This window comes from Electrophorus electricus, chromosome 18 (genome assembly GCF_013358815.1).
Source record: "Electrophorus electricus isolate fEleEle1 chromosome 18, fEleEle1.pri, whole genome shotgun sequence".
NCBI classification, from domain to species: Eukaryota; Metazoa; Chordata; class Actinopteri; order Gymnotiformes; family Gymnotidae; genus Electrophorus; species Electrophorus electricus.
Genome location: NC_049552.1, coordinates 15,286,993 through 15,311,272, shown reverse-complemented (window position 1 = coordinate 15,311,272; position 24,280 = coordinate 15,286,993). Strand labels below are relative to the sequence as shown.

General features: G+C 45.6%; 2 protein-coding genes across 2 annotated transcripts in view; both read left to right on the top strand.

The window, feature by feature from the left end:
• The first annotated feature begins 15,754 nt into the window (after positions 1 to 15,754).
• Positions 15,755 to 17,372, top strand: ankrd45 (ankyrin repeat domain 45). Its single transcript, XM_027011380.2, has 5 exons — positions 15,755 to 16,008; positions 16,104 to 16,271; positions 16,350 to 16,444; positions 16,895 to 17,033; positions 17,261 to 17,372. The coding sequence occupies exons 1-5, from the start codon at positions 15,783 to 15,785 to the stop codon at positions 17,290 to 17,292; spliced, it is 660 nt and encodes a 219-aa protein (XP_026867181.2). The 5' UTR covers positions 15,755 to 15,782; the 3' UTR covers positions 17,293 to 17,372.
• Positions 17,373 to 18,873: 1,501 nt separating this feature from the next.
• The window catches only part of rasal2 (RAS protein activator like 2), a 54,948-nt gene continuing 49,541 nt past the window's right edge, over positions 18,874 to 24,280 (top strand). The window contains exon 1 of the mRNA XM_027011376.2: positions 18,874 to 19,703. Within this exon, the coding sequence (XP_026867177.1) occupies positions 19,535 to 19,703 (169 nt within the window). The 5' untranslated portion in view covers positions 18,874 to 19,534. The remainder of the gene's footprint in view (positions 19,704 to 24,280) is intronic.

The following is a 24,280-nucleotide window of genomic DNA, read 5'->3' as shown; positions in this document are numbered from 1 at the left end:
AACAGCTAAGTGTGTAGGGCAGCCTGGAGCAAGTGAATGTTTCTCCAGAGAGGAGAGGAGAGGAGGAGAGAGGAGGAATGTTCCTCCAGACAGGAGAGGAGAGGACAAGAGAGGAGGAATGTTCCTCCAGAGAGGTGAGGAGAGGAGGAGAGAGGAGGAATGTTCCTCCAGAGAGGAGAGGAGAGGATGAGAGAGGAGGAATGTTCCTCCAGAGAGGAATACTATAGCCATAATACTATAGGAATTAAAACACAATATAAAATGCTACACACACAGAAATATATTTTAATTACAGTGACAAAAATAATTGTAGACTCTGTAAAATTAAACACCAGATGTAGCACGTTCCCGGTGTGCAATCCACAAAACAAATGACAAAAAAAACCAAAAAACAATTGCAGTCAAAACACGGAAAACCGTCAGAAAGGAAACAAGCTCCCAAACATAGGAACCTCCCCCAACCTCTCCTGCCAAAAAACAGCTCTCAAACATAGCAACCCTCACTAAAAAAAAAAAAACAGTTCATGGAAAATAAAATGCTATGGAAACGTAGGCTCAGCACTGCACAGTAGAAGACCCTGTGAAAAACAGGCAAAATAAGGAAGTAGTTCCTATGACAAGGAAGTACTTTATTTGACAGGGGCAGTTCCAGTGATCAGGCTGGGGAGGTTGAACCAAGTAGGTATTTCCAAAAGAGCAGGATAGGTGTGTATTCCCAGGACAAGCACACCAGGTATTCCCGGGAGTGGCTCAGATAAGCTTCTCACAATCAAGGTGCATACTCTGGGGCACACACATGTGAGGACGGTGGTTCAAGGCTTCTGGTGCTTCCAGCTACATGTGGCACATCTAGAAAGAACTACCATAAACAACCGCAGTGCTCAGAGACGCTATTCACGCACCTCTCTTCTGCATTGTTCAGCCCAGGATTCATGCTTTATCGGCGGTGAGTTTCAGCAGCACCGTGTACAAGAGGAGGCGTCGTGACCCCAACGGCAGCTGTGTGTGTTTAGTATTCATGCGTCCTCTGATGGGACCTGCTTTGAAAACGGGTGTATGTTGTGTTTACATGGTGGTCCCCGCGTTAAAGGCAGCAGTGGCGTGGGCAGCGTACACCCGGGTCGCCCCTTTGTGGCGTGGCTGGGCAGCTTTTGTGCACGCTTGGAGGGGGGAGGGAGCAGACGCCCACTCGCGCTGCTGTCGTCTGGAGGTCTGGGGACGAGCCAGGGGTCTAACCCCCATCTGCTGCAGTGACGGCGGGGCTGCATGACCCCAAGTCTGCCCCCCCCCCCGAGGGAAAGGGTCCGGGCGGGGCTTCCTGCACAATGGAGAGTCTGCTGGACTGTCACTCAGAGCGGGGGGCCCCGGGAAGACCACCTCCCACCCTATTCACTCTGCTAAATGCAATTATTCAAATCCACCAGGCAGGCGGACGCGTGCGTCTGTGCACCTGTCTTGGTGAGACCTCGGGCCAGCCCGGGAGCCCAGCGGCGCTTGACCTCGTCTTTGTGTGCTTATGTGGCCATGCGTGCAGCTCTCTCGGCCCGAAGGACGAAGGGCGGCCCAACTGCCCCAGCCCAACTGCTCGTTGGCAGCTCATCTTCCCTGAGAGTGTTCACTCTCCACGAGCGCTTGCTACATCCACTCGTGCTGCATGTGCCGTGGGGGGGGGGGGAGGTGTTTCTCATGACCCAGAAGTGCCTGCTCCTTCACTAAACCGTCTGCAATATGAAACGTGTGACACAACAAGAAGGAGACAACAGAGATTCTCCTTCCATATCTCATGTCTCATCACAATGACATCAGAAACACATCATCGCTGTTGCTCGAATCTGATGTTCTTGTCACAAGCCTAAAATGAGGGAAATGAGAGAGTGCTGGCAAGGTCCTGCAGAGCTGCTGGTGGTTGTGGGTAAACAGAGTGTGTGGCAGACCGAGTGAGTTTCACCATGTGGTACCGCCACAGTTGTGACTGGGATTTCTGGCTAAAAGTGACTCAGCGTGTATATGTATGAATATGCGTTTAAGTGTGCACGTGCGTGTGTATGTCTGAACGTGTGAGTTTGTGTGTGTGTATGTTTCTGTGTGTGTAACTGTGGGAATGTGTGTGTGTGTGTGTGCGTTGTCTGAATGTGTGAGTTTGTTTGTGTGTATGTTTGTGTGTGTGTGTATCTGTATATGTATTTAAGTGTGTGTGTGTATGTGTGTGTGTGTGTTGTCTGAATGTGTGAGTTTGTTTGTGTGTATGTTTATGTGTGTGTGTATCTGTATATCTGTTTAAGCATGTGTGTGTGTGTATGTTTGTGTGTGTGTGTGTGTGTATCTGTATATGTGTTCAAGTGTGTGTGTGTGTGTGTGTGTGTGTGCGTGTGTATGTTTGTGTGTGTGTGTGTATCTGTATATGTGTTTAAGTGTGTGTGTGTGTGTGTGTGTGTGTGTGTGTGTGTGTGTGTGTGTGCGTGTGTGTATGTCTGAATGTGTGAGTGTGTGTGTGTGCGTGTGTGTGCGTGTGTGTATGTGTGTATCTGTATATGTGTTTAAGTGTGTGTGTGTGTGTGTGTGTGTGTGTGTGCGTGTGCGTGTGTGTATGTCTGAATGTGTGAGTGTGTGTGTGCTCTGCATGCTACATGGGTACTTTAGCGTGAGCAGATATATGACACAGGGGGTACTCAGGCTCTTACTCAACACCTGCACTGGGATGTTGTCCTGAATGATTTTTAGGTTGTTTTTAGGCTGTGTTCCGCTAACGCTAACGGGTCATTTAACACAGCTGTGTTTACCCAGCATTCAGCTAACGAAAACACTGGCTCACGTGTGCGTTCGTTTTTTTTTGTTTATAAGGGACACCTTGGACAAGCCACGGGAAAAAAAATATTTATATTTAACACAATATAACAATGTTTCACAGAATCTTCGCCACAATGTAACACTGAACCATTGAATCACTGTACCTTCACCACAGTGTAACACGTCGGTATATCTTCACCATAATGTTACACTGAATAATTTATCTTCACCAGAGCTTCTGTTTCCATGTACTTAAGCACACATTATGACACTGTATCATTTTTATTACACTACAATCAGAAGAAACGCTAGACCTCATTACTGCAGGATCTGCTACAAATCATGCATGATGTCACATGTTTGAAATGTTTTCTTATTTCTTATAGGTTGTTTTTCTTAGCTGCCTAAGCATCTAAAACATGAGCAGGGTCACATGACGTGAGTTATGGTGACAGTACCAGCAGAAGATCCCCAAGTCACACACTGTCAAATTGAATTGAACTCTAAAGGCCGGGTGTTGTGCTGAGTGTGTGTGTGTGTGTGTGTGTGTGTGTGTGTGTGTGTGTGTGTGTGTGTGTGTGTGTGTGTGTGTGTGCATTAGTGTCAGCATGGATGTGTGGTTCCTCTGCCATATTAAAGGGCTTGACCTTTAACCCCACCCCACCCCCACCCCTGGCAGCTGTCGGGGAGGTTGGACTAGAACTGGCCCCATCTGTCACTGACCTCCTGGGGTCAAAGGGGGAGGGGCTTAGCCTTGCTCCATTACACTGAAAGATCAAAGCATGTTCTCGCTCCCTGGCCCCACTTCTCTTTTACATACAAACACAGTCCCAGACTGGCTTCACAGAATATCACGTCTGATTTGCCACACCAGAGAGCTGCTCTCGGCGAGTTTCTCTGAGCTCTCTGAGGTTGACTCTTTTACTGGGCTGCTTTTCTTTAATCTCCCATTTTACAGACAGGGCCTCGTCACACGAACAGCCATGACAGCACAGCACATCAGAGTCACCCAAACAAATGAACTGACATCAGGCCAACATTATGAATGCATGATGTCCAAATATTATTTTTAAACATGTTGGCCCTGAGGTCATCAGTGCTGAAGACATATCATGGTAAGTGTCATATATATTGGTTCTTGCACACAGACAGAAGGACACAGGGGGATTAATGTGACCCCTGCTGCACAAAAGTTCACTAGTGTTTCCTCTTTGTACACCACAAATTCTTGAATGATGCCCTGAGTACAGGGGTGGTATGGGTGATGGGGTGGTAGGGGTGATATGGGTGATGGGGTGGTAGGGGTGATGGGGTGGTAGGAGTGGTAGGGGTGGTAGGGGTGGTAGGAGTGGCGGGGTGGTAGGGGTGGTAGGGGTGGTAGGAGTGGCGGGGTGGTAGGGGTGATCTGGTGGTAGGGGTGGTAGGGGTGGTAGGAGTGGCGGGGTGGTAGGGGTGGTAGGAGTGGCAGGGTGGTAGGGGTGGTAGGGGTGGCAGGGGTGGTAGGGGTGGTAGGAGTGGCGGGGTGGTAGGGGTGGTAGGGGTGGCGGGGTGGTAGGGGTGGTAGGAGTGGCAGGGTGGTAGGGGTGGTAGGGGTGGCAGGGGTGGTAGGGGTGGTAGGAGTGGCGGGGTGGTAGGGGTGGTAGGGGTGGTAGGGGTGGTAGGAGTGGCGGGGTGGTAGGGGTGGTAGGGGTGGTAGGGGTGGTAGGGGTGGTAGGAGTGGCGGGGTGGTAGGGGTGGTAGGGGTGGTAGGGGTGGTAGGAGTGGCGGGGTGGTAGGGGTGGTAGGGGTGGTAGGGGTGGTAGGAGTGGCGGGGTGGTAGGGGTGGTAGGAGTGGCAGGGTGGTAGGGGTGGTAGGGGTGGCAGGGGTGGTAGGGGTGGTAGGGGTGATGGGGTGGTAGGAGTGGCGGGGTGGTAGGGGTGGTAGGGGTGGTAGGAGTGGCGGGGTGGTAGGGGTGATGGGGTGGTAGGAGTGGCAGGGTGGTAGGGGTGGTAGGGGTGGTAGGAGTGGCAGGGTGGTAGGGGTGATGGGGTGGTAGGGGTGGTAGGGGTGGCGGGGTGGTGGGGTGATGGGGTCTTAGGGGTGGTAGGAGTGGCGGGGTGGTAGGGGTGATGGGGTCTTAGGGGTGGTAGGGGTGGTAGGAGTGGCGGGGTGGTAGGGGTGGTAGGGGTGGTAGGGGTGATGGGGTGGTAGGAGTGGCGGGGTGGTAGGGGTGGTAGGGGTGATGGGGTGGTAGGAGTGGCGGGGTGGTAGGGGTGATGGGGTGGTAGGGGTGGTAGGAGTGGCGGGGTGGTAGGGGTGGTAGGGGTGATGGGGTGGTAGGGGTGGCGGGGTGGTAGGGGTGGTAGGGGTGATGGGGTGGTAGGAGTGGCAGGGGTGTAGGTAGTGGAGGGTAACGTGGCAGAGGCACTGGAGCCCTCAGTCCCGCTGACCTGTGGCCCAGCAGGGTGAGAGGACGGACGTCCAGAGCCGTGTGGTTCCGCAAGTCTCACCTCACTTCACCTGTCCTTCACCCTCTCCGGAACCATGCCGGTTTCACTCTGGAATCCAGTGGAGTAGAGACTGGTTTTACCTACCTTTGTGGTAGTAAAACATTTGAATGACATCACCACACTGTTGGATTTAAATGACATCATTACACACTTGGATTTGTTATGTCTGAAGACTGTTATGTGCTTTTAAGTGCCTGAACTTGATACATTCCCAACTCCTGTATGGGAGTATCGGTGACTGCAGGCTGGACAGTGCCATTAAACTATTATGCCCTCTTCATTCTGTCTGTGTGTCTGTGTGTGTGTGTGTGTGTGTGTGTGTGTGTGTGTGTGTGTGTGTGTGTGTGTGTGTGTATAAAAACTCAACTTACTTCAGGACTCTAGCAGGGCAGACAGGAGTGTGTGTGGGGTAGCATGGAGTGCTATGTGGAGTCCCCAGGATGGTGGGTGGTTGAGAAATCGCAGGGGAGACGGTGCAGTGACGCGGGATGTGTGACGCAGGGACACACACACTCCCAAGACGGAACCCCTGTCATGCGTGGGAGGCATGCAGCTCGCTGTTGCCATGGCAATAAGTAGAGCTACACTGTCGCGTTCAGACTTGTCTCCCTACACATACACACTCACAGCGTTAGCATGTATTATCTCAAACACACCTCAGACTGCGAAGGGTGTGTCTGCTTAAAACAACTTGGCAATGCAGCCGGCACTGAAACCCTGTGAGAAACACATGCCACTCCCTGACAGTTGAGAGGAAACCTCAGACACTGAAGTCAACTAATCTCAGTGAACTGAGGTTCCTGCCTAGGAATACCATGGAAACTACCAGACAAGGTCAGAATACATTAACCTGTTGTAATTACTGAAAGTAACAGCAAGTTTACATAAGCAATGTGGCCTAAATGATTCAAGGTAAACAGAACAGAATTTTGAAAATATCTGTAAAAACATAAAGCAGCTTTAGGTGAAGTCCATGTACGCCATATCAGTCCCAGAGCAGATCGCGTCCGTATCCAATGCTGGAGTGGGACTGATGCATTCCATTCCTCTCCTGGACCTGGAAACCCAGCCTGCCACCCTTCATCTCCTCATGCTGGGATTGTGATTCATTCCCATGTGTGCACCAGCACACCCTCTGAGTGAGTCTTCCCAAATCCCTGTGAGGGTGAGGTGTGTCATTTCATTCCAAACCAAATTCCATGTGTTAATGGCCTAAGGAGTTGTAAAGATCGCTATTTTTGGAATGTCGTTCATTGCTATATTGCTATTCTTGGAATTACCAGGCGAATATGTTGCAATGCGTGAGCATTTCCTTCAAATTCTTTTCATATTATAAGTACCAAAGTTGTAACAGGGCTGAGAGTGTTAGAGTACTGGTTAAGCCAGAGAGAAATGCCTATGTACGTGGATCCATGGTGACGATGTTTATGAGTCTTCACTTCCTGCAGTGAAACCACCAAAAACCGAAACAAGCATCCACCCACCCACTTTGTTTTGCCCCAAAACTTTGAAGAAGACAAAGAAGAAAAAAAGAAACACTGAGTTTACAATTACAGACACTTATTTACAGCGTGACTTTACACCACGAGCAGCTCTACACCGAGTTGCACACAGCTGCGTGAGCCGCAGAGGTGTAGAGTTAATGACTGTGACGTCCGTCTGGACATTTAAGACGTGTGATTACGTAATCGCCCACTCTCCAGTGCACGTCAACGAAAATGCAGCCCACTCTGTGTGAAGAACACACAAGATATTACTAGCACAGCATGATATGGGACACCGTTGGAGGTGAGTTGTAGAGGTCAAGAGGTCATGTTTGTACCATGGGCTGATGAACTGTAACTTCTAGTCGTTAGTCATGTTCACACCATTCCAGAATGATTCTAGATTTTACTGAGGTACAAAAGGAAAGAATCATCCTTTGAAAGAGGGAATGCAGAGCATCTACAATCAGGACATGGAGAGGTGAGAGGAAAATATTACGGAGAGGAAAACACTACGGAGAGGCAAGAGAAAAGTGTTAACGCCTTCCCTGCTCAGAGCCCAGTCAATCCGACCTCTAGAGGCAAACACTCTCACTACCGCTACAGTGTACCCTCAGTGTACATTGAGCTTGTGGTAGAGTGTCTCAGTAATAGGGAGTATCTGGGATAGCGTGTGTGAGTAGCACGTATCTTGTGTAGCATTTGTCAGGGGGTAACATGGCAGGGAGAGAGTGTGTCAGGAGTAGCGTATGTCAGGTAGCGTGGCTAGCTGAGTTGGTTCTAGGCTTAGATACAGTTACCTATGGACTTGTTTGCATTGCAGTCAAACCTTCAGGAAAGCCTTCAGTATTGTGTAGTGAAATACATGAGTGGCTTTTTCACAGGGTGGTCTGATGACTTTGGCCTGGAGGGCATTGTGTAGTGATGTAGTGATTCCACCATGTGCCTCTCCAGCCAAACAGGAACCTACAGGCTGAAGAACATGCAATTACAATGATTTCACACTGGGCTGTTTGTTCTATTGGACCTCCTTTTGTGTCCCCTCACACACAGAGCACTTTTTTCACAGAATAGTACAGATGGTCTGAAAAGGAATGGGAATTAGACTGGCGGACACACACACACACACACACACTCACCCTGCTGTTTGGTAAACATCCCTTTATAGATGCCAGTCTCCAGCCACCTGAGTCTGAAGGCAAGCCTGAGGCACAAGGGCATGACTTGCAGGGGACAGATAACCTCAAAGATCAGTCCAACATTCTCAGATCAATCCAACACTCACAGATCAATCCAAGACTAACAGATCAATCCAACATTCTCAAATCAATCCAACACTCACAGATCAATCCAACATTGTCAGATCAATCCAATAGTCACAGATCAATCCAACATTCACAGATCCATCCAACATTCTCAGATCAATCCAATACTCACAGATCAATCCAACACTCTCAGATCAGTCCAATACTCACAGATCAATCTAAATCTCTCAGATCAATCCAACACTCACAACACTCGCAGCTCTGAGGAGCCAAAGAAGCTGGTGTATCTTTTATTCTGCCTCAGTGTACATACAAACATACAACCAGCAAGCAGAGATGGTCTGAGTTTGCTGCACTGACCTGATTACACGTGCAGTGTGATGTAATAGGGATGTCATATTGGGGATTACAAGTGCAATGTGAAGTACTAGTGATGTAATGCAGTGGTTTGCCAATGGGGCAGATTCGGAATGGACAGAGATCTATGAAGGGCCACGTTGAGTACCTGGAGGTGTCAATAGCAGTGCTGGGAGTCAAACCAGGCCAATCTATGGGCAGCAGGACCAATTCCTGAGAGAGAGAGAGAGAGAGAGAGAGAGAGAGAGAGAGAGAGAGAGAGAGAGAGAGTGCGTGTGGGGCTGATTGAACCCAGCACAGCTCTGGCCAGTCTACCTGGTAAAGGCTACAGTTAGAGAGGAGAGCATGTGCTCCCCCTCCCTCAGTAGGATTTTGTGTGAGTGTTATATCTTTGTTTTTCCTTTGTCTGGGTCTTTATGGCCAGTATACAAGTAGGCTGTGATCTGAAACAAACATAGGTGTTAAGATTTGTTAAAATATCAACAAATGCCACATTATCTGTCACATAATTCCATAATATCTGTTTTTAATAAACCAACCCAAAGCCCACCCTTGATCTTTATTAAATGGTATTATATTGTCTGGATGACTGTTTAGCAAAGGCTGAGTGTTTCGAATCTCACTTGCCTGCAGCAATGTTCTTCTTCTCTTCTCTCATGTGGTTGAAGCGCTAAAGCCACACGTTATATATAACTAACATTTTACTGCATGAGCTGGAAACACCTCTGATATAGAGCTCAAACAATGTTCTGGACCACAGTCAGGCAGCGCTGACCTGGACACAAAGGGGACTGTGATGAAACATTCTATAACACGTGTAAAACACCTTAAATCAGATTACAACATGTGTAAAGCACATTAACTCAGATTACAACATATGTAAAGCACATTAACTCAGATTACAACATATGTAAAGCATGTTAACTCAGATTACAACACACGTAAAGCATGCTAATTCAGAAAATAATGTGTAAAGCATGTTAACTCAGATTACAACATGCGTAAAGCACATTAACTCAGATTACATGTGTAACGCACGTTAACTCAGATTACAACACACAGAAAGCACATTAACTCATATTACAACATGTGTAAAGCACGTTAACTCAGATTACAACACACATAAAGCATGCTAACTCAGAAAATAATGTGTAAAGCATGTTAACTCAGATTACAACATGCGCAAAGCACATTAACTCATATTACATGTGTAAAGCACGTTAACTCAGATTACAACACACATAAAGCATGCTAACTCAGAAAATAATGTGTAAAGCATGTTAACTCAGATTACAACACGCGTAAAGCATGCTAACTCAGAAAATAATGTGTAAAGCATGTTAACTCAGATTACAACGCGCGTAAAGCACGCTAACTCAGAAAATAACACGTGTAAAGCACATTTACTCAGATTAAATTGATTTTTCAAAATCTGGAAGCCTGTGGTGCACTATTTTGCACAATGCAAGTCATGTTAGTCTTCGTAATTGGTCTATTTGCATTTCTTTTTTTCCATGTACAGAACGTTCTGGAGAGAGTGAGCAAGAGACGGAATTAATCGCACTGAAAGCTGGCAGGTCCCTTGCCCACGCTCCGGGAGAGAACCCTACTGAGGCAGTGTGTGTGTGTGTCAGAGACATGGGGTTCTGGAACACCCAATCATCAGAGTGTCCCTAATTAGCCTGCTTGATCTACAGAAGCAGCAGAGACTCCACACTGGGATGACCATATTCATCACACACACCAGCTAACGATCTAATGTGCCATCAACTAATGTGCCTTCATGATGACCACAGACAGACAACACAACTCATGCATAAAAAGCAAACTGTGTGTGTGTATATGTGTGTGCGTTCACATGCACACGTGTGTTTATGTGTATGTTTGTGTGTGTGTCTGTGTGTGTGTGCGTGTGTCAGTGTTTGCGCGAAAAATATATGCCCACCTGCCACAAACATGAATTTCTGCCTCTGCACCAAAATGCGTCAACATGTCTAATATAGTCAACGTGCATAATATAGTCACCATCCAGTCGTGTGCAGCTGGCATGTGCATACATATGTAGAGCAGAGGTGCAGCAGTGTGCACAGAGCATGCTCTAAAGTAGGCCAGGACCCCTGCACTGGAAACCAGCGGGCTCCGTTCGTAACCTTACTATGGGTGCCTGTTGCCCCCTCCCCGTCTCCCATCTCTAAAGCAACCTGTAGAAACTAAGCATTTTGCAGCCACCCCCCACCAGCAACGCGGCCGTTGTTTGCGTCGTATTTGTTTCTACCACCCCCGTGAACTTTTAGTGGCATTGTACTCTCTGTGCAGGGACACGGTTTCCTGTTGACTTTTTGTGGTCGGTGCATGCAGTTTAGGCAACACATTTAAAATAGCAAAGGTGTTTTTCCAACCACTGCCATTTCCAACGATACTGATCAGGTCTTAGACTGATTTGTTTTACGATGCAGTTTGATGAAAATTCTGTTGACCTGAAGGACAAAACGTAAGAATGTTTTCTGCATTCACACAGATCTGACTGAACATAAAACTCAAAACCATTTAAAAGTGGCCCAAGGCATGTGGTATGCACTTTTTTTACTGACTTCAGTACTTCAGTATCTGTAAGTCTATTTTTACCTAAGACATGAAAGTACGTGTCATAGTTACAGGAAGGGCCACGGCAAATGAGTCTAACAGCGGCGGTCTCTAAGTAGGACTTCAAAGCGCTACCCAGGAACACAGAGGCTGAGAACCAAACTCATCTGGGTGTCTTGAATCAGCCAAACAACGCAGGAGGCCAGGCTGAATGGTGCCGGGTGCCCACCTTAAAATTTCCCACCTTTTGATAAGCATTGTGCACAGTGACTCTGTATCACTGAGCGTTTCATGATGTGTCATCACTGTGTGACACAACAGAGAGGTGCCACTCAATCCCATAATGCCGCTGTAATTTCCCAATACGTCACGGGTGCCGTGCAGAGCGACATGTGACAGGCATAACACAGGCAGGTGGGTTTGTCCTTATATAACTGATGGTGAAGGATCACAGATGTCGGAATTATATTGGATCGGAATGCGGTGTGGGTCTCTAATCGAGGTAAGTGCTCCAGGAACGTCAGTGCTGGGCTCGGTGACGCGGGCCCATCCGCAACACCGTCAGCCTGACACCATTCCCATGGGGAAGAGCGCAGCTGTCAGACTCGCTGGATCTTGGCTTCTGGAGCTGAAGGGAGCACCGCACGGCAGGCCAGAATATTGATCCATCTTCAGATCCTGTGCCATATTGACTTTATCGTTCTGACACACGTCACCATGGAATATGATTTGCAGGAGGGAGTCAGAGACCGTGTAAGGGCACACAGCCTGGTGTGCAGGGGCTGTTGATAAAATCACCAGAAGACAAGATGAATTGCGCGGGATTTTAATGACCCAGAAACACGGCTCAAGAAACGCGGCACCTCAGTGGATCAGTACAGAAAATGCAGTTTACTGATATGCTTCCATAACATTTATCATTTACAAAAAATTTGGACCCTAATTATTCAAGGTACCATTACAATGACAGACAATTCACAATTTGGATATGTCTACACACACTAACAACTCATCTAACCTGATCAGAGACAAAGTCATTGTACACCAAGCATGCTGTAGTCTATCACACTGTTACAGGTCATGTATTCAGGTCAAGCTCTCATTCATGCCATGACGTCCTGCTTTAAAGAAGTGGATTCCCTCTGCCATTTTAAGCTCTTTAATTACTTCCCTTCCTGGCCCTTCACACGCTCTTATTTATAACGCCACAAGCTTGAGGCTGTTGGCTGACTAGAGCCAGTGTGTGGCCAGGAGGAGCCACGAATCACAACACAGCAAAAATGGCTCAGACTGAAGGGAGAGTGTGATATCAGCCAGGGGATTCTGGGTATTTAAAGGGTAGGAGGTCATCTGGCAGTCTTTGATGTGGAATGGGCTGTCTGTATTGACAGTAGAGGCGCTTACTACTGAAGTGTTCCTCGAATGTCCACCGGAAAAGGTTTTTTTTTTAGAACTTTCAGTCCATAGCCCGGAGTTAAATTCTTGTCTCTGCAGATTTGGAAGGACTGCTTACTGCTAATGAAGCCCAGTAAGAGCTTCACAGATCAATATAAGTAATGTACGTCCTTGGCGTTCTGTAGTACTCTGGAATAAACTCAAATTTGAAATTTCCTCACGTTGCTGTAGGAATTAGGTTTCCTTCCTTAAGTGCAGTGAAACAGAACCCAGCCTCGGCCTTGATCCGCGTATACCCACAAACCCCAGCTCGACACCAAGTGCGGGGATGTCTCTGGTGGTCCCTGGCTAAGCGCAGATGTTGTTGTGTGAGGGCACTCCAGCGAGGTGAAGCGTGGCCCTTCAGGCTGTGGAGAACAGATGCAGGTGTCACCTCCAACCGAAGGTGGAGGCTCATTTGCTAATGAGCAGTCTGGACATAGGGGTGTATGCCACAGAAGCGCATTTGTTAAAACTGTAGTCTTTGGCTAATTTGTTCATTTGTAGTCCTGTTAAATATTTGCTTTTAGAAATGTCAGTGTATGTAGATGTATCCTGGAGCCTCTGGCTTCCTTCCATGTGCCCGTCACATGACTTCTCTGTAGCGCTCTCTCTCTCTCTCTTTCCCTCACTCGCTCCCTTTCTCTCTCTGTATCTCTCTCTCCGTTTTTATCTCTCTCTCTCTCTCTGCATTACAGCTCTGGGACTCTTGAGTCCAGCCGGAAGTCAGGGACACGTAGCAGTCTAAAATTTCACTCCTGCGCTTTAAATAGAAGTATGTTGGGTGTGTGCGGTGCGGACATGGTCCTGCCAGAGTGGATTTGGCGTTCCAGCACGGAAGTGCGAGTTGGAATGTCAGCTGAGTATTCACTCTGGATGTTGTTCATAGCCTGTGACGCAGCTTCCCAGTACATTAGCGTCTGAACAGAGGTCACGCACTCACAAAGGTGGCTATGCTGCTTACAGATTAGAGGGAACCCTGTTTTTTTTTTTTTTTTTTTTTCAGCGGGTATTCCAGTTGAGCTGATGAAAGTTCACAACCCACACATTACACTCAGCGCACTCAGTCATACTGTGCAGTTGCTGTTTCATGCTGTTTTGAGAACAATTTTGCTTTATGACTTGTTAAGGCTCGAATGAGGATTTGGGTAGGTGGACCTGGTCCTTGGTCAGTGAAATCAACCCCCTCACAGCCACTCACTCATACCATCAAAGTACATTTTCACTTTTCTGTTCTAAGACCTTTTGAGCTCCTCACTGAACCTGGTCAAAACATAACACAACTCAAATGTACTTCTAAAATGAAAAAGGTCATTTTTATGACTCAGTTTACATACTTAAAATGTTTATATACTTTATCAGTATACATTTAATAATGCTGTGATATGAGAAGCACTCATAGAGGCCAGTGGTCCTGCCTCTGAAATAATCGAATGAAAGCATGACTCATCTGTCTGGGGGACACTCTGCTGCAGCACAACATTGCCACCTAATGGAGATCCGGGGCAATAGCGACAGAGCCGTTCTCTTCAACGGACACTGCTGCACACTCTGCTCATACATTTTATATGCTACGTTGATATTTGTCCCAGTACGTTTTGTGATAATCTCTGGCATTTTTACAGAGCTAACCTTACAGGTTTCAGTCAGACTTCACAAAGAAAGAGCACTGAAACAAAAACGTGCCCCTGGTTGGTGGTTAAACATCTATGGTGTTATGATTACAGACAGACAGCCGAGATGACAGTCAAGTCACTGCAGTCAGGCGCCTTTCTCTCCTCCTGGTCACGAGAAAACATTTACTTTGGTACCAGCAACAGGATTACATTAGACAGAAACATGACCAAAGGTAACTGCTCGCACGAACATGAATACTACAGCCCAAAGTGGAATGTACACTTTTTGAGATTTTTATGTTAAGGATCTTAGTTGTGGTGCACTACACTAATGATACTCTCTGTATCACACTAACGATACTCTGCACTACTACAACGTTACTCTCTGTAATACACTAACTATACTCTGTACAGTACTAACAATACTCTCTGTACTACACTAGCTATACTCTGCACAATACTAACATTACTCTCTGTACTACACTAATGATGCTCTCTGTATTACAATAACTATACTCTCTGCACCACACTGACAATACTCTTTGTACTACACTAACTATACTCTCAGTACTACAATAACTATATTCTCTGTACTACACTAATGATGCTCTCTGTATTACAATAACTATACTCTTTGTACCACACTATGCTCTGTACAATACTAACAATACTCTCTGTACTACACTAACGATACTCTCTTTACTACAATAACTATACTCTGTGCAATACTAACTATACTCTCTGTACTACAATAACTATACTTTTTGTATTATATTAACAGCTGCTCTATCATATAATTTAGAAAAAAGAGCATAAAATTGCTGAAATAAATTTCAGATGATCTGTGAACGTCCTGGTATACTTGAACCACTATTTCCTCCAAAAAGAACCTGGAACACAAAACCGTTGTTGTATAATTATGACTGGGGATTCTAGAGGAAGAAATTCCCACTGAGGCTGTAGTGACATGCATATGACTTCTCAGTGGCATGGGTCACATGAGCCTTCATCTCACTAAAAGGTCAAAGGTTTTGGATATCCTGTTAAAATAGCATCATCGTGCATGGGTAAATAAACATTCCATTGCTCTCTGATATGGTGGGTGATTCAGTTTTCTCCTTACACCCACTTTCCCTTCTCTCAGTTGAATTATGTTGTAACAACAAATTTTCCACAGTCTGTTATGCACACACACACACACACACACACACACACACACACACATACACACACAAGCGCATATATATAGAAAGAGCAGATGAGGAGTCACCTGATAGGGAAACCCTGCACTCACATGCAAGTCAAACAATGACAAAGCTAAATTACACTGTGCCATAAAACATTTGTTTTAATACTGAAATTCAGAATACCAGAGGGACATATACAGTTGAACTGAATCATGACCCATATTAAATCTTTACAGATAAAATCTATAATTTTATCATTTGAATAACTTTGCTTTTTTTTAGCATGCCTTTAATTGTAGATTGTGTTTTTAAAGCAATAATCCAGAAGAAGCATATTGTGCCTTGACCTTGTAAATGTGAAAATTCTATCAGTGACACTAGACACAGGTCAGTGAGATCGAATGACTGGACGCGTTTCTACATAACTCTTGTAGCCCAGTTATCGCCTGGTCATCGTTATGCAGGAGCGACATACAATACTGCCATCTAGTGGTACAAGCAAGAAAGACGTCTTTTCTTCCCTATGGGGCCACATGGTTGTTATGGTGACATCAATCAACACTCTCCGCGCCAGCTTCAATGAAAATGCAGTCGCGTGCGGAAAAGACGGTATTTTCGTGTGCTCTGGAAGGCGATGCAGAAGGCCTTCAGTATTTGATAGATGAGGAATCGCCAGACATGTTGAGGGAAACTGATGATGTTGGAAGGAGCGTTTTGGCCGCCGCGTGCATGCTCGACAGAAGCGGCTTCGCACGCGAGCTTGTGGTGAAGCACCGTGCGGACGTGAACGCGCACACCGCAAGAGGTAATTATCCAGCTAATGGGAAATTTGATATCAATTTATGGCCCTGGTGAATGGTGTCGATGTGCTGCTTGGATCTGAACCCTGCACACTGCTAGGGTACTCCCCACTGCACTGCTCTGCCATGTGGGGTCAGCTGGACACCCTAAAAACCCTGCTGGAGCTCGGGGCTGACCCGCAAGCCGTCACCTTCCGCAGCGAACGCGCGATCGACCTGGCCCGGCGCTATTCCAGGTGGGACTGTGTGGACTATCTCGCCTGGGCCGGTAAGAAAGTAGGTCGGTAAATGTGTATCTCAGGTTGGCCGTCACACCAGGCATTCATGGAACTTTGTGTACTAATAGAGGCCAAGCAAAGTTTGCAAGCATCCATAAATGAGGTCCGAGACATCTTAGCGGCTCCAGAGAGAGTTCAAGGGAAACTCAGTAAAGAGGACAAGGTAAAGACAAGTAACTCATGATATGGTACCTCCCCTTAATAGGTGTAGCATTTGCGACCTGGCATATGTGTATTGCATGTATTGCATATTAACTGTATTGCTTTATATTGTATCTGTGTTGTATAATGTTGCATCTTGATTTAACTTCGCTTATAGCACCTTTAATTCCCATTAGCTCTTAAGCCTGGCCCTTCCCTCATAGGACTTGTATTTTCTTAACATGTCTTGGACTTGTATCTGTTCAATTATTGGAAACTTGATCTAACAGCACTTTATGAAGGTATGTCCTGTATCAGTGGTGTGCTTGTGTTGGATTTTTGTCTCATTTGTAAGTAACTTTGGATCAAAGGGCCTTCAAAATTAATAAATATTTATATGTTAATGTGATGGTGACTTTTTTAAGAAATAAAAGCAATTGTTTCCGTTATTCTTTCTTTTCCTAACATTTAGAACATTTGTCTCAATACGTGCTCTGCCAAATCTGACTGGATTCAGAATGTCAAAAATCCAACAATCCAGGACTTGGAAGAACAGAAGAAGCAATTGGAAGATGTTCTGTCTCCTATCCTTGCTAAGCTTAAAGCACAGGGTGAGTTTGTCATTATTAGAAGAACAACCTTTGATGGAAGTGGAGCTTGTGCTAAAGAATGAACATTATGTGTCATATAGCACGGCCTGGGCTTGTGTTTCTGGGAACACGTTTACAGTGAAGTGTTTGTTTCTATTTATTAATCATTAATGATTACCTTGCCCTGTAGACAATGTTTAGTCTGTTACTCTCTAATAAAAACACACTGACTCTTGTTTTTTTCACAGCTGAAGCACCTTTGAGAACAAGCAAGAATTAGATGAATGGAGACACACACACACACACACACACACACACACACACACACACACACACACAAACAATAAAACAGCAACAATAAAAAACGACAAAAAACCCAGTCAGAATCTTTTATCTTCTTCCTTTTGTCGCAGTTTCCTTCCATTTCAGTTGTATCAATTAGACATAAGCAGTTAAGCAATAACATTCATAAATGTTTGAGAGATTTTTTTCAGATGGATCAGTTAAAGATTACACATTTTTTTGCATTTTTAACTTTATATGGAACAAAGAAAAAATCGTAACCACATCACAGGTATTATGTTTCAGAACTAATCTAAGACAATGAATTTATGAAATAAAACCTGAAGCTGAATTTTGGGGTAAGGTTGTAAATACACTGTATAAAAATATCCATTATGAATATTTTGGTATTTCATTGAAACTAAAGCAGTACATAATGAGATCTCTACAGTTACTTTACTTTCTTAATTGTGTTTTTTACTAGGGTTACCCAAAAAAGAACAGCAAATGAAAACAGTTTTATTTATGTTTACTCACATCAGTTTTAGCCTGCTGCATTGGTCTTACCTGTTACTTTTGCAGCATATGCTGTCAACAAGTAATATATTAAACATTTATTCTGCTTTACCAAGGAATCCTGTATTACGTACATTATACTTAATATGCCAAGATATCTGATTATAGTTTCATGTTTTTGTGTTATGTTAAATGGGTAAACAAATTTACATTTATGTATTGTTATTGTTATAGTCCTGGTACTAGTGTAAGAAATTATGAAATCAATTTTACTTATAAACCAAGTAATATAGGAAGTTTTTTTGTCTTGTTTTGACTTTGCAGAAAATAAACATAAATGTAAAATAAACGTTTGGTACCTTCGAATTTATAGGTGTACATGAAAAAAACCCATCTTAACAAAACAGGTTTACCAGAAAACGGTTTACACAGTTAGGGAATATGAAAACCTTTTAAATCTTATTTAGAAGATTAGAGATTAGAGATTAGAAATCTCACCAATTTATGTAGCTTTCTATAGGACCTAATGAATAAGGAGGCACACTAGAGGGCGACAAAGTGCCCTCACCTTTAATCGTCTGAGGTGTCCTGTAGAAAGAGATCCCGGTTATTACGGCTAAAGTTCTAATCTGTTTAGTGTGAAAATCTGTGTGAAAATATTTTCGCGTTTTCCATCTTAGTCACTGTATTCTTTTATTGCGACAAACTGTACCTAAAGAAAGACGCTGCCCAGATACGTTTATGTTTAGAGGGTAACCAGCAGGTGTCTCAGTAGTCCGCTAAAACAGCTGTTTGACTAGCGATGCTGTTCTTCAGTATAAAGATTAAAAGATCCTGCTATTATTAGTCCGACCCGTTTGGTTTCCGGGCAGGGTATCGGATATTTAAGCTTTACAAAAAGAGGCAGGCAACAAAACCGGGGAAACTTTACGCCGGCTGTGTGAAGTCTGTCGGTGATGATCGAGTTTCTCGGATATCCTCTGGTTTTCCCTGAACGTATCAGGCCAGCTCTGGTGGAAAAGTGGTCAGGATTTATAAACGTGAGGACGGCTGAGTGACCCCGGCAGAGACGACGGCCGCCGAGAGGTCTAACGTCACAGCTCCAAGAATACGTTTACAAATCTTGTAAATATCAAATACAAAAATCAAACATACTCACAAAGCCATGTTTGGACGCCGCTGAGGGCGAGAGCTGATTTATGAACACCTTCCCACCATCCGAACGAACGGGACTCTGTCAGCGGCATCTGTTGGACTTTTGAGTCGCTTCAGAAAAGGACTGTGCCGAGACTTTGCTGTTCTGAAGGTTAAGCTGAGAGCCATTCAAACTAAAGTAGCCGTTAGCCTGCGCTGACCGCGCTCGCGCTGTGGACCGTTGCAAATGTAGACGTTGAGCTTGCACGTGCAGAGCCCCGTCCTTTCAGTCTGACTGACTCGCCGTGAAACGAAACGAGAGGATGAGAAACCTCTAACTAACGTTGTTCGGACCTGGTTAAACTTTCCTTCCTGGCCTCCTAGTCCGTCACTCGTACTCTCGTCTGTAAACTCAGGAAAGTGGCCGCTTTATTCGCTCCCTGTGCGTAACGTTAATCGCTTTATTAGCTAGCTAGGTTAGCTAAATTAACTTCCCAGGCTAAATGAACACCAGCCGGCGCTAACCAAGTCGGCGTTGGCGCTGGTGTTTTTGCTGTGAAATCGACACTTAAACGGCGGCGAACTTCTGGATGGAGTCCCTAACCGGGGTTTACCGTGTCGGTATGCCTGGCACGGAAACGGATTCAGCGGCTGGCGACGTGGACTTGGTGGCCGGAGGAGGGATGTGTCTGGAGCCCACGGTAGACGGGGTTTTAATGGACTCGTTTTGCCAACAGCAGGGATGGCTTCGCGTGTACGGTGAGTTTTGCGCGGTCGCCGCTTTAAACCTGCCGTTGCTAAGTATTTTTAACATTTCTCCGTTTAAATACGCGTGACAATTTCACCTGAAGAACTGGGCACCTGGAATCAAAGGCGCATCGTTTCCCTTGACAGCTGGAGACAGCCGCGGAAATAATGCCTAGGCTTAAAAAATCCTGGCGGAATGAATCATTTCATTTCCATGATTACCTAGTGGGTGGAAAAATCTACACATTGGTTAAGACAACTGGGAAACAAACAGGTTATTTTAATATAATTTCTCGTGGACGCTATCATTAAAAACTCCTGTTATCTCCTTTTCAAATTCACCGTTCAATACATTGCATACACACTGAAGCAAAAATATTTTCGCCAACTATGAGTTTTCGGAGGGTACGGTTGCTCTCTTAAGTTGTAGACTTTTAAGAGGACGGACTGCTTCATGGCTGAGCAGTTAATCTAAATGCACATGATTACGATAAACGTGAACTGTGGCATGACTGTTTATTATGGTGGTATTCGGCTTTCACTCTTAGGAAATTCGGATCCTAACTCTACCTTTCACGATATGTTTGTCTTACAGTGTGTTGACATATAGTGTAGTGCCCTAAGAATGTCTAGGAGGGGAAATTCTAGGGAACTGAAGCCTAAGAAGGACAGATTTGTCCTTCCCAAATGTTAATGCTTTCCAACTGAACGTTACATGCATGGTAGTTAGAAACAGCTGTGCACAACATTAAGAGATGAGCAGAGCTTCACATGTATAATAAGTGTTCGAATATGTTTGTTTTAAAGTTCATTGCCTTTCATGGTTATTGTGAGTCTATTGCAAGTAATGGTGTGTCACAATGGGAGCATCACATGTAACAGGGTGTAACTGGATCTGTTGTGTGTAACAATGTGTTACAGAGGCTCTGTTGCATGTAATGGGATGTTACTCTTGGTCTGTTGCTGGTAGTGGAGTGTTATTCTGGGTCTGTTTTGTGAAACAGCATGCTACCATGGGTTTGTTGTCTGTAAAGGAACATTAATATAGATCTGTTGTGTGTAGTGAGGTATTACTATGCAAATGTTGCGTGCAATGTCGTGTTGGTCTGTTGCATGTGACAGGGAGTTACTCTGGTTCTCTGCTGGTTATAAGCAAGCTACCTGAAGGCCATCAAGGCCTCTGTGTTGTTGTCATGATGACATTTTTCAGCTGGCTGAAACATGAAACATTTGCTGCAATGACATTACATGAAAAGCCAGACGGTCTAGTTCTGTCCACCTTCTGACAACTTCCCCAACTCTGCGCTTTAATCTCATCACCTTTGTGTGGGGTGGGGGGTATTTGTGTGCGTGCGTACATGTATCTCTGTATATGCATGTGAGGAATGGATTGGGAAAATGAGATGTAAAGTATCAGGTAAAAAAATAAAGAATCTTACATCCTGCTGAAGGCTCGACTATGTCATCAGTATCGGCAATTGAGCAGTTGTCTGCTAGCAAATACTTGTTTAGTGTTGTCTTGTTTTGTGATGTTAACTTGCTCCGGTTGTAACACAACGGGAACGTCTTTGTCATTGTGCTGTGCATGTGGTAGCTCTGTTCTCATTTCATTTTCTCTACTGCCACTACAGACTGAAACCCAGGAGTGAGCCAGCCAGTTACATGAGTGATTAGAGCAGCTCCCCTCTCCGCCATTACAATGGCTCCTCCCCTTCCTCTCCTTGCTGTTACAATGGCTCCTCCCCTTCCTCTCCTTGCTGTTACAGCGGCTCGCCCCCCTCCTCTCCTCATTGTGACAGTAGCTCCCCCCCCTCTTCTTCTCCTGTTGGGAGTTTCTAGGCGTTCTCCTTGGCGCCTGTGTGTGTATTACATATTCTCTCAGATATGAAAAAAAGATCATCTAGCACATAACAATGTTCTTCTTTGTTGCTCTTAGGGGAGTTTACTGGAATGTTTATTTAAAGATTTATTTTTTATGTACTGGGAAACTGACAAAATAGTTACATATCACTAGAATATGTGATTTCAAGTGTAGTTCATACAAACTTTGTTGGGCGTTTTGAGCGTTTTTTGGGTCTAGGTCTCTGTAGGCTTCTGTAATTTCTGAAAATTTCATAAAGGTGGCCTAAACTATGTTGCCTCTGATGGCAGCTGATCGCAAACATAGAATTAAGAGGAAAGGATCCCTCCCACAGAGCCAGTGTTGGAACAGTGGTGGAGCAGTGATCCAGCGTAGAGGAGGGAAGAGAAAAGTGAACTGGACCTGAGCGTGTTGCTTTTCTTAGGAGTGTTGGCTGTGTGGCTCTTCTGTCCTGTTCTAGAAGGTTCCTAGGCCCTTCTGAGTCCAGCCTTGCTCCTCTGCTGTTTGCTGTGGATGAGATGTGGTGTTTGGGTGGGTGAAGGCGAACACCTCTCAGCCTGCTCTCGGAGTAGTGTGTTTATGACATCCTTGCTCAGATGTGTTTAGTCTTATAGGGGAAACTAGCAGAGGATTTGGGGGGATGGGGAGTGTTGGTGGTGCGGCGGTGAATAGGGCGATTGTGTGCTGCTCGAGCCCTGCCGTCTCTCAGGATGTTTCCCCTGATGTCCTGGCCCCCCACCCTCAAGCCCTTCAGCTTGCTGGCTCAGAGGATCCTGAATGCGAGCCGTGGGCTGTGATGTAAGCAGACCATTCTGTGCATGACCTAAGTGAGCAGGCAGCAGCATGCTCAGCACTACGTTCCAGAGCTACAGTGACTCAATAAGGCTGCCAATCGACTGGCTGACCAACCACCGGACCCAACGGACCCACCAGCAGCTCGTATTTTTCTCACTCCCTCTTTTTCTCTTTCTCTCTTGCTCCCTCCCTCCCTCTCTCCCCCATCTCACTCCTCTCCTGAGCAGCTTGGCTCAGCTCTCTGCTCTCCTCGTCACATACAGTCAGACAGGGACATGAGAGGAACTTTTTCCCTCTTTTCTTCCAGTGTTTCAGTTTGCTTTAACTTGCTGCTCCGTTTGCTGCTGTCATTGGACAGCTGACTTTCTGGATGAAAATTGTTTCAAGTAGTGGAGAGAGAAGAGCTTGCTTGTGCTCTTCTACATGAGGTGTAACTGTCACTCAGAGTTGACAGTCTCAGTCACAGTTAACAAGGGCAGCATCTGGATAGAAGCACTCAAAGTTTTGTGCAAAATGTAATATATATTGTCTATGCCCTCACCCTTAAAAATCATCCTTGATTCATCCCTGATTTCCAGTCTATTAAGAACAATATGGATTAGTATTAGGTTTTGGATTAAGGGCCCTAAAATGGCTTGCATTTTTCTTCCTCCAGTGCTATTGGAAACTGCATTATTCTGAGCAAAGGCCTATGTACGCCTATTAAAGGTTTACAGTTAAAAGGGAAGATGAGGTAAGCATTCGTTCCATGTGCTCATGCTCTTGGTGCACGTGGCTGAGGGTCATTGTTCATCACTGACCGCCCCCACACTGAGGACTGTGTCTGATCGATGAGGGCATTTTAAGACACATGGCGGTGTATGTGGGTGTTGGAGATTTGATCCATTCACCTGACGGTCTGGATAAGTTAATCGGCGAGTCCTCCACAACGCAAAGGGCTGAATTCTGGAGGACTTCTGTGAACTAGATCTCATTGCAGGCACTAGAGCTTCACATGATTTCATGTCCAACCCTCTTGCTCTCTCTACCCAGTGCAGTTCAGAAAAATACCTTCATTTGTTGTAGAACATCTAACAGAATATTGTCCATCTTTTTTTGAAAAACATTTGAAATCCTTTTGACCTCATGTGACTTTCAGATCATTTCCCTCTTATTTGTTTTTGCCCTGACTGGGTTAAGTTAAAGTAGCAGACAGTAACAGGGCTCTGCAGAGAAAGGCAGGTATCTGCCCATCCTCCACCCTTTCCTCTGATACAGGCAGCTCGGTCGGCTGGGAGACAGTGGCCTGAGATCCCAGGCATCACCTGAAAACACAGGAAGTCCAACACTTCCTGTTTTTGGTCCCTTTTCTTATTGGTTCATGGCTATTGCATGTGTCTGACCTAAGGAGATGTATCTGACTGCTCTGCTCTGAGGGGAACATCAGAACCCTGACTGTACTCTGAAGATTTATTTGAAGAGCTAGGTCTTCATGGAATATGCTGTTGCAGTCATTTTCCCAACTTCATGTAGGGATGTGTATGCAGCATGGCATCTGGTCTTACAGACTGACTGGACCCTTGTTCCCACTGTTCTGCTGGAGTTTGCTCACACATGTTCAGTGAAAGGCATATCATCTCTACCCCGTCTACAGACGCGTCAGACATCGTAGGCGTGGAGCCGTGTCTTTGTGAGCTCTCCCACAGTTTCCTAGCCAGTGCTCTCTTTATCATCTTGCCATTAATTCCTCATGGGACAGATCCTGTGGACAAGCTCACACCTCCACCCACGATTGGTTAGAGCATGTCAGTGGAATGAGTGACCGCGTGTGCTTCCTGCCGGCATTCTGAATGGCTGAGCCCAGCATGGTCCTCCCACGAGTCCCAAAAGAGCTGTGGTCACCCACCCAATTAAACAGGATTGATTGGTTTAATTGGTTTAACCATCCTGACGA

What these genes read in the sequence shown, in the direction of transcription:
- ankrd45 (XM_027011380.2), top strand. Translation starts at nt 15,783, where the DNA reads ATGAAAATGCAGTCGCGTGCGGAAAAGACGGTATTTTCGTGTGCTCTG. An exon ending in GAACGCGCACACCGCAAGAG is followed by an intron (nt 16,009 to 16,103) that starts GTAATTATCCAG and finishes GCACACTGCTAG; the next exon opens with GGTACTCCCCACTGCACTGC. An exon ending in TGCTAAGCTTAAAGCACAGG is followed by an intron (nt 17,034 to 17,260) that starts GTGAGTTTGTCA and finishes TTTTTTTCACAG; the next exon opens with CTGAAGCACCTTTGAGAACA.